The following is a 9961-nucleotide window of genomic DNA, read 5'->3' as shown; positions in this document are numbered from 1 at the left end:
ATAAGTCCGACAGGTCACGGGCCGTGATTTTTTGTTTTTTGCCCGTGACCTGTCCATGACTTACTAAAAATACCCATGTTTAAATTGTAGCCTTAGTTATAATGGTCCTCCTGCTACAGTATTTTAATTTATATTTTGCGGCTTGATCCTTGAATATCAGCCTATGAAAAAGGACTTCGTAAGTAGCCTCCAGAATAGCATTCTATTTTACTAGAAACTGAGTGCATACTAAAGCGAATATCTGATAAAGAGGCAGATAATGCTATGAAAAAGTGTTGTTGAAAAGGCTACCTAAGGCAGTTAAACTCATCTCCTGTCCTATCCCCAAAAACAATCTTTTGAGTGGTAAGGGGAATTGCAGTCATCAGGTGATGGGACACCTTTGTTCTTTGCAGCAGTGTTCCCTCTGGCATGCAACAGTGGGAGAGGGAGAAGAAATAGGTACACACTACATTTTGGGTTTATCGTGTGAATTGTTGTTATTCCCCCCCCCCCAAACATACTCAGAACAGGAGCTGACTGACAAATAGCAAGAGCTTTCTTGCAAAAGTATCAAAAAAGTATGAGGAAATTTGTCTCACTTACCCAGAATTCTGGGTAGGGGGATGGGTCCATAAATTCAGTAGTGATGGGTTCTTCAATCAGATGTTTTAACTGGCTGGGCTGACCCTCCAGATAACTTCCCCCACTGAAAAGCCCCTCCGAAAAGTTGCTTCCAAAGCTATTATCATGAATAAAATACTCATTGATATTAACAATAGCAGAAAATCTGCCCAACAATTAAGAACTGTCCAATCTGGAAAAAAAAACAAACTGGGACAACCCTGAGGGTCATCAATTAATTTTAAGAGCATGGTTATCCATCCACTCTTCCCTAAAGAAGGATCAAGCGCACAATTGACCAATCACCTTCCAGAAGAAGTAGATAAAATACAGGGTTGGGATGAATTTATGAACCCATATGCCCTACCCAGAAAGAAAATTTGTCTCACTTATCTGGAAATTTTCATTCTCATTTCAGGGGATGGATCATAAATTCAGCAGCGCTGGGATTTTTGTAGCAGTAGTCCTGCCCTCGCTATCAATTGTTGAGTGGGCTAAGGGTAGGGTACAGCTCACAGAACTCCTGTCAAAGTCTATCAGTCTTCTAGAATTTAGTAAACCATCAGCCCATGAGGCTGCATTATCTTATTGGCTTTAATCTTGAATGGGGGAGATTACCTCTTAGCTTTACATGACTTGGAAAATCTTCCCCCATTCCCTTCAAAATATATATACACACTTTGCTGTGGAGGATCTCAAAGCTTTCTGTCCCCTAGCCCTGTATTAGAATGAACAAAGCAGATATTTTACTGAGAGACTTTGTTCTCTAAATACAGATGCTGATCCTACTGTGTATCGCAACATGCACCAGGAATAAAATCTTCTATTACTGTATATCAAGAATTGGCTGAAAACTCTCTGGACTGGAGTAGGATTGAGAACAAATCACTGGAATTTACTAGTTTGTGAGTAGGGGGTTATGTTTATTTATTTATTTTTAAAGTGACCTCTCAATAATCAGGCTGCCAGCTTCCGAGATGCTGTGATGGAGCAGATGTTCCTATGATAGCAGATCCTGGGTGGATCGTAACGTTGATGGAGGGGTCACAAACATCTCCATGATATCTGAAAACCAGGGAAGTTTGGGCCAGTGCGGTGCAATAAGAATTACAGCCTGTTGTCTCTGTTAGATGCTGCATGTTATAGGAAAAAGAGGGAATGCATATAGCAAAGCTGTTGGCCATACCTAGGTGGTCATTGATTCCCCTGGCCCGACAATCTCATTTCCTGGCATAGGAGTTGTTTTTGGCATTGGAGCCTCCATGTTAGTTTCCCAAAGGTCTGGGCTATGGGTTTGAACACCTCTGGTGGAGGCATGATTAAGGCACGATTTCCCCTGCTCCGAGCTTTTGCAGCTGAGCCAATCGCTGGCATTCAGCTGCCCTTTCATATGCATGGTTCAAAGTGACAATGTTTTTCTCAGCCCGTTGGAAGAAAGATGTGGCTTCTGCTTGTAGCAGGCTCAACCATGTGCCCCATCTGTTTACATATGCTATGGCAGTCAGGCTGACTAGGAATACAAGTATGTGTCTTGAGTTTAAGGTGGGGAGGAATGCCTGAAGGGCTAGGTGAATCACTTGCAATTCCAAAACAGTTTATGGCATAGTGAGATTCTGTCAGTGACCCTGACTTTGTACCATGTGTTTCAAAAGATGTGTCAGCTCCATACCCTTCCAAGCTGGCATCCATCATTATTGCATCTCTGTGGTTCTGCCAAGCAGATACAGTCTGTGAATCTTATTGTAATTGTCATCTAAGGGTCCTTTTACTGTGGAGAGAAGTCTTCTAGGGAGAGTTGAAATTGTGAATGTGAGCAGGGAAGCTGAGTAGGCAGTACTGCAGGCACCAGAGATGAAATTTTGCCCATGACAGTGGGTATATGCATGAAATGAACATGCCTAGAAAATCTTCATAGAGTAGTGTTGACTGTGAAGGATCTTGTAGGTTTTCTCCAGAATCTGTACTTGCCTGTTTTCAGGGAGGAAGGTCCTGTGAAGTGTAGTGTTCAGCCCAAATCCCAGGTGTTCCATTGTCTGGGTAGGGACAAGCTGGCATTTCTCCACATTGATTATAAATCCATGTTTCTGCAGGGTGTGCACTGGTCATTTGGGTGCATTTGAAAGACTTCTGTAGGAAGGAGGCTCTTTATCAGAATGCCATTGAGAAAATGATACAGATACTGTTCAGAGATGCCCCTAGTATCTGTGACTACTCTGGGGGCAGTGGCAGTGCCAAAAATGGGCTTTGTACAGCATGTGCAAACTTCAGGTACCATCTGTGTAAGGATGGAAATGTGAAGATATGGTTCCTTGAGGTTGACAAAGATTAGGAAATCCCCATTGTGGTAGCTACCATGACAGACAGGAGCAGTGTCCATTTTGAACCTGTGGAAATGGATCAGCTTGTTGAATCTTTAAATCCAGGACATCCCTGTCCTCCATGATTGCCTCACAAATCAGGAACAGTATGGACTATAAGTCCCAATACTGATCCTGGTCTAGGACAGGCTCAATCACCCTGATATGGAGAAGGCTGTCTATTTGCCGGAGCATAGCCTTCCTCTTGGATGGGCTGGGCAGCCAGGGGAAGAGAGGGTCTTTTAGAATTCTGTGGCATAACATTTGGAAAAGATGTGTGTCAACCATTTGTCCATGGAGGTGGCAGCAAACCAGTTTGGAACAAAAACAAAAAAACCCAAACAACCAGGCTCCCACCTGCACCCTCACCCCCACGGAATATTGGAGGGAGGGAGTCACTGATTGCTCTTAGAGACATTCCTGGAGAATGAGTCACCTCTGCATTTAATAGGCCTGGTATTCTCCCATCTATTCTTAGAGAATCTGTCATCTCTCCTACCATTATCTATATGAAGCTCCATAACCCCAAAAGGGATGCCTAAAATAGTTTAAAGTTTGTACTGTGCTTTAGATCTCCCTTTTTATATTGCCCCGCCCCCAAACATTTTGCCCCCAAGTATAGGTTTGCTACCAAAAACCTGTCTTGAGGAAATATCCACCTTCCACACTCACAGTCAGAGGAGCCTTCTTGCCACTATGCTAGAGTCCTCTATCTGGTGGAGGACCTGAAAGCATCGAGTGAGGTGTCAAAGTAGAGAAGATGTTAGGGAAATTCTCGAAGGATGATCCCAACTCCTTGGCCCTTTTCACCTTTTTTGGAATGTCAGAGAGCATGGACTCAGAAGAACGAAGTACTGCTCTGGCAAAAAAAAACAAAAAAAAAAACTGACCATTGTCAATCATACTCTATGTGCTCCTGAGAATTCTTCATAGTCTCTTCAGAGAGCTGATTCCACCCTTCTGTCAGTGAAAACTTTGGCGGGGGGGGGGGGGGGGGGGGGGAGGACTTTTAAGTCACATACTCTGTCTCCACTAGGTTTATCATCCCACCTTAAACAGGATGGCCAGGAAGGGATTGCAAGGATCAGTTTTAGAGCCCATTGGAAAACATTTTTAGCAACTCCACACACTAAAAAGAGTAGAGAGGCTCAGGAAAAAAAAGAAGCTAGGGGGAAAAAAACAAAAAACAAAAAAAAGAGGAAAAGAAAAAATTCATCAGGTTTTGGACAGCCTACAAAGGCCCTCACTCTTAGACTGCTGCATCTTTGGAGGCAGAGAAAATTCCGGAAGGGCTCTTTTTACATTTTAGAGCCTGAAGGGACCATTGTGATCATCTAGTCTGGCCTCCTGTATAGCACAGGCCATAGAACTTGCCCAAAATTGCCTAGAGCAGGTCTTTTAGAAAAGCATCCAATCAGGATTTAATAATTGTCAGTAATGGGCAATCCACCACAACCCTTGGTAAACTGTTGTGTTCCAATGGTTAAATACTCTCACTTAAAAATTTCCAGTCTGAATTTGTCTGGCTTCAACTTCCAGCCATTGGATGGTGTTGTACCTTTCTCTTCTAGATTAAATAGCCCATTATTAAATATGTCTTCCCCCTATAGCTACTTATGCCTAATCAAGTCACCATCTACCTAATCAAGTCACTTCTTACCCTTCTCTTTGTTAAGATAAATAGATTGAGCTCCTTGAGTCTATTATTATAAGGCAGTGGCTCTCAACCAGGGGTCCAAGGCCCCCGGGGGGCTGAAAGCAGGTTTCAGGGGGGCTGCCAAGCAGGGCCAGCATCAAACTCACTGGGGCCCAGGGCAGAAAGCCAAAGCCCCTGCCGCATGGGGTTGAAGCCCAGGCCCTGAGCCCTGCCACCCGAGGCTGAAGCCGAAGCCTGAGCAATGTAGCTTTGTGGTGGCTCCTGTGGCATGAGGCCCCAGGCAATTGCCCTGTTGCTAGCCCTGGCTTTTATATGCAGAAAACCCATTATTGTGACAGAGGTGGGCTGTGGAGTTTTTATAGCATGTTGGGGGGGCTTCAGAAAGAAAAAGGTTGAGAACTTCTGCTACAAGGCATGTTTTCTAATCTCGCCTCTCCAATTCATCAACATCTTTCTCAAATTGTGGGCACCATAACTGTACACAGTATTCTAGGAGAGGTCACACCAGTGCCAAATACAGAAGTAAAATAAGCTCTCTACTTCTACTCCTCATTCCCATTTATGTATCCCAGAATCACATTAGCTCTTTTGGCCATAGTGTCACACTGGGAGCTTATATTCATCTGTTTATCCACCACAAGCCCCAAATCTTTTTGAGTCACTACTTCCCAGTGAAAGCAGTTACCTGGAGAATCAGCCCAGCCAATCAAAACATCTGACTCTGCCTCATATAGCACGGAGACTGAAGAACTCATCAGTACTGAATATATGGATCCATCCCCCGCAAAGTGACAAAGAAAAGTTGTCACAGATAGACTTTCAGCAACAGATTTGATATGAAAATTCTGGGATAAGGCTCCCACTGTAAAAACCAAGGAGGGTCAAGAGTTTCAACAGAAACTGAGAAAAATTGAATTTTAATATGAATTTATGATTTCAACGTTTATAAAATAAGGGATGGAAGGTCCTGTATGAAGACATGTAAAGCTCAAAGTTCACCAGGTAGCTGAACAGTGTACTAATACCATAGACTACCAAGTAGACTCATACTGTCTCATTGTTTCCTTGTACTCCCTCATCTGTCTGTATCTATCGTCTCTTGTCTTATACTTAAACTGTGCATTTGGGGCAGGAGCCATGTTTATGTTCTGCGTACAGTGCCCACCACAATAGGGTCCTGACCAATGACTAGGGTTCCTAGGAGATATGGTAGTGGTAATGCAAATAGTGTTGCAAAGGCAGGATGTAATGAAAGTGTCAAAAAAGCCTAGGAGCCACAAATCTTTCATCTTCATAACTTCAACCTAGATCCGTAGGGGGAGATTTTCAAAGACACACGTGGCAGATAGACATCTAACTTCCAACTGCCATTTATGCCTTTGAAAGTCTCTTCCACAGCATGAGAAGGTTTTATAATAGTTATATGCTCAGAGCAAGATGAGGTTCTGGTCCATGCCAGTGACTCTTATGTGCTATAATAAAAATGTCATCTTATTTATTCGATCTCAAACCTCAACTATCACTCCTTGTATCCAAGAGATATTGAACTGATGTTAACAAGAGGTGTTAGAGCGTACACAACCTATAACATACAATACAAACATTCTACCATACCTGTGTAGCTGTGACCCTAGTACAAGGATTAAATATGAATAGACCTTGGAGAAGATCTAGCAAGTCATCACCAGCTGCACTGAAGATATGTTGAAGTGGCATTCCAGGGAAACTTTTAAATGTTACATAATCTGGAAGACTAGACATGCCCTATGAAAACAAAATGGGAATCAGATTTTAAAAACAACAAATAAAGAAAAGCTTAGACCCCAACTGAAGGAATTGCTTATGGATCAGAAGTAACAGTCAACTTTTAAAGCATACTGTCAATCTGAAATTGAGTCAGTTTAATAAAAACTATTACATTCGTTTCAGGTAACAAACTTATCAATGTTGTGGTTTTCCAATCACACTACCCTTTCTAAAGGATTTTTCCTACTATGCAACGTAAAGACCTCCACAAAGCAGGAAAGTAAATGACTATAGAACTGAAACAACAAAAATAACTATCCCTAAGAGGGTCAAATACACTAACAAAATTGAAAAAAAAAAATTCCCCTCTAGTCTCTGATTGTAATCCTAGGAGTGATTTGCAGTAAAAGAACACACAAGCTTTTCAGCCAAAAGCAATTTAAGTTGGCCTCTCTAACATGGAAATCATTTGCATCAATGTGGGAGACTATGTTCTGCATAAGTAATACTCTGCAACTGCTTCTGCAGTGGGAAACTGAAGAACTTTTGAAAAAGAATTGAGCCAAATAGATTAACACCTGTTCAAGTTGCAATAATGTATATCTTACTGTTGCTTTCATCCAGTTTGCAAGTCACCTCTCTTCTTCCCCCAATATCATACAAAGTTATATTGATAGACTTAAAATAGCCAAATGATGCTAAATATTTCTAGCAACATCATTTATACTGCAATAAGTTTTAACCAAGCACACCACAGCATATTAAAGTGGCAGTAAACATGATGAAAGAATGAATTACATCTCTCTTGTATAGTCTATAGATGTGAGGGAATTAAGGTTCTTAAATTTTGAAGAGTTACAAGATTTGTGAATTAATTTCAGAATATATCCTCTCTTTTGGCCAAGTATTCTACAAACAAGAATTTCTTCAAAGTTAAAGTTTTCATTAAGCACCAAGAATATGATAAAATATTGCAAGATTCTTTAAAAACTTCCTTTTGAATTATGGTATGACCGCATACAACTGTTCTGAATCAAAACACATTTGCAAATGCCTACAAACTACGTGGCTATATCAAACAAGATGAAACAAAAAAGCATTAAATTATCACTCCTCTGTGTCCATGGCTATCATCACATGATGAAAGTCTATTATGGGAAGTTTTATTTTCACTCTTAAGTTACCACATGCTATTATATTAGCAGGTATCTGATCCAAGTAACAGTTTTGGAAACCCGGACTAGCTGCACTTTGTTTTGTAAATTCAGCTAACAGTCTTTTTGAAGTAATTTCCAAATATTTTGGTACAACTTTAAATTTAATTCAAACAGTTAACAGTAATATAAAAAAGAGAATGTTGAGATAGGTTTGTTAACTAAAGGACTTACAGGCCACTGTTCTTCTGTTGGAGTCCCCAGCGTTTCAAATATTTTTGTCAGCTGATCAAGATCAGAGTCTCCTGGCAAAAAAGGAACCTGTAAGAAGGCAAATGCAACAGCCATTCTGATTTAAAGGTTTAATCAACATCTGAACTTGGACTCCCGGGGAACAACTTTGATTTTTCCCTTTGTGAAAAGTATTCTACTGTTATAGTAACATGGCTTTGGATACCAACTATCTGTAGATGGGCACTCCTGGAATGCTTGGGGCTTCACCATAATGTCTAAATAGGTTTCAAATGCCATTTACATTTAGGCATGACATCATAATGGAAAAAATCTAGTGATGAGGTTAATGAAGCTAAACAACCATTATGTAAGTGAGATAATACAAAGGTATGCCTCTTTCTAACCTACAAAGATTTTAAACATACCATGTAAAGTAACCTAAATCTGTATAGTTGCATGTTTTAAATTTTTCCTCAATAACTTTGGAACAATCACAATGCCCACAACTAGTGAAGAAAGAGGAAGATGGATATTGGAGACCATCTAGGTTTTGTATTCAGAATTAATTTGGTGATGACAATACTAGGAATTAAACGATCTCTACTTAAGCAAAAATAATGGGGTACTGATTCACTGGGTTAGAAATTGTCTAACCAGTGCTTGTCAAGTTTAAACTACATTGGAAGTAGTAGGAGGAAATTGGCCTAATTCAGTCTGCCATGTACTTACAATACACAAAGGCAGAAGATAGAGTTCTGGGACAGAAGTTGAAGAATAAGGTGACTATTAATGTGTTAAGCGTGAAGAATTAGATAACAATATTAACAGTGAGGGTAACTGAAATCAAAACTGAAAAGCCAGCGTAACTAACATATTCATAAAAAAAAATCAAGGCAAAGGGGACACGCAATGTTTTTGTGAAATTTAGTTTATATTTTCCTCTCAATGTTATCTGTTTAAGAGACATTTTGGATAAAAGTCTCTTAAAATTGTCTAAAACTAGACAAAGTAATAGCAAGTGTGCTGTAGTGCAGTATCCTGCATTGCAGGATTGGATTAGATTGTCCAACAGGACCCTACCCTTTCCATCATTAACCCTCTTAAATATCAACATTTCTCTCAAGCTTATCCTACTTTAAAGAGAGTTTAGCTTTTTGAACAGAAGTGGAAAGAATTACACTCTCTTCCTCTACCTTTTTTCCTAAGGAACTCTATTGCAAGGGGCCCACTTAAAGGAGTTAGTCACTAGTGGGGGGGGAGGAGGGGAAAAAAAAATAAGGATGCAAGGAAGAGCTATGAGCCATACACAAAATCTGAGAACCACCAAATGATATGCATCCAAAGAAGTGGGCTGTAGCCCACGAAAGCTTATGCTCTAATAAATTTGTTAGTCTCTAAGGTGCCACAAGTACTCCTGTTCTTTTTACCACATTAAAGGTTAGACAGATGTTGACATTAAACTTTGTTCTACCGGTCCATGGTTAGTAGGGGAAGGACAACACATGGAAAGTTAGTACATACTTTTAACGTTGCTAGACATTGTACTTCAGTGCATATGGAAGGAGAGTCACTAGTGATATACACCTCTACCCCGATATAACGCGACCCGATATAACAAGAATTCGGATATAATGCGGTAAAGCAGTGCTCCGGGGGGGGCGGGGCTGCGCATTCCAGCAGATCAAAGCAAGTTCGATATAACGCGGTTTCACCTATAACGCGGTAAGATTTTTTGGCTCCCGAGGACAGCGTTATATCGGGGTAGAGGTGTACAAGCAATTCATGACTTTGCTAATAAAAAAAGTGATGCGAGATGAGATGTCAGATTTCTGTTAATTAAAATAGATAGTATGAGGTTATACATGTCAAAGGTTAAAATACAAAAGATGGAAGTACATAAGAACCTATGTACAAGAGCTACATTATATTATAGATGAACACAAATATTTGTGTTCGAGGCTTACCCTAAGAAGCAGTTCTGCTAAGATACAGCCAACAGCCCACATATCTACACCTACACCATACATTCTAGCACCAAACAGTAGCTCAGGTGCTCGATACCATCTGAAAAGCAAGCAGGAACACTTTCAAGCAAGGATAATTTGTATAACACAGCATGCAAATAAAGTATTTAACTGAGCAGAAGTGTTACAGAATGTTTATTGCTCACTCCCTGGATATTTATCATCAAGTTAATGTCTGAAAAGATC

The 9961-nt window shown here is 40.4% G+C and overlaps 1 protein-coding gene across 3 annotated transcripts in view; it reads right to left on the bottom strand.

Moving 5' to 3' along the window:
• Positions 1 to 9961, bottom strand: part of CDK7 (cyclin dependent kinase 7) — a 32734-nt gene that overhangs the window by 3780 nt on the left and 18993 nt on the right. For 2 of the 3 annotated variants that reach the window (XM_024197858.3, XM_024197859.3), the window contains 3 exons: positions 9716 to 9815; positions 7752 to 7838; positions 6232 to 6381 (listed from right to left, as the gene is read on the bottom strand). In XM_024197858.3, coding sequence (XP_024053626.2) covers positions 6232 to 6381; positions 7752 to 7838; positions 9716 to 9815 — 337 coding nt within the window. Of the gene's footprint in view, positions 1 to 585; positions 722 to 6231; positions 6382 to 7751; positions 7839 to 9715; positions 9816 to 9961 lie in introns of all 3 variants that reach the window. The other variant, XR_002907980.3, reaches the window with a different exon arrangement.

The sequence above is a fragment of the Terrapene carolina genome, unplaced genomic scaffold, assembly GCF_002925995.2.
Source record: "Terrapene carolina triunguis isolate 2854851 unplaced genomic scaffold, T_m_triunguis-2.0 Scaffold69, whole genome shotgun sequence".
Taxonomy (NCBI): Eukaryota; Metazoa; Chordata; order Testudines; family Emydidae; genus Terrapene; species Terrapene triunguis.
Note: the sequence above shows the minus strand (reverse complement) of the source record. Positions and strands in the feature narration are given on the sequence as shown.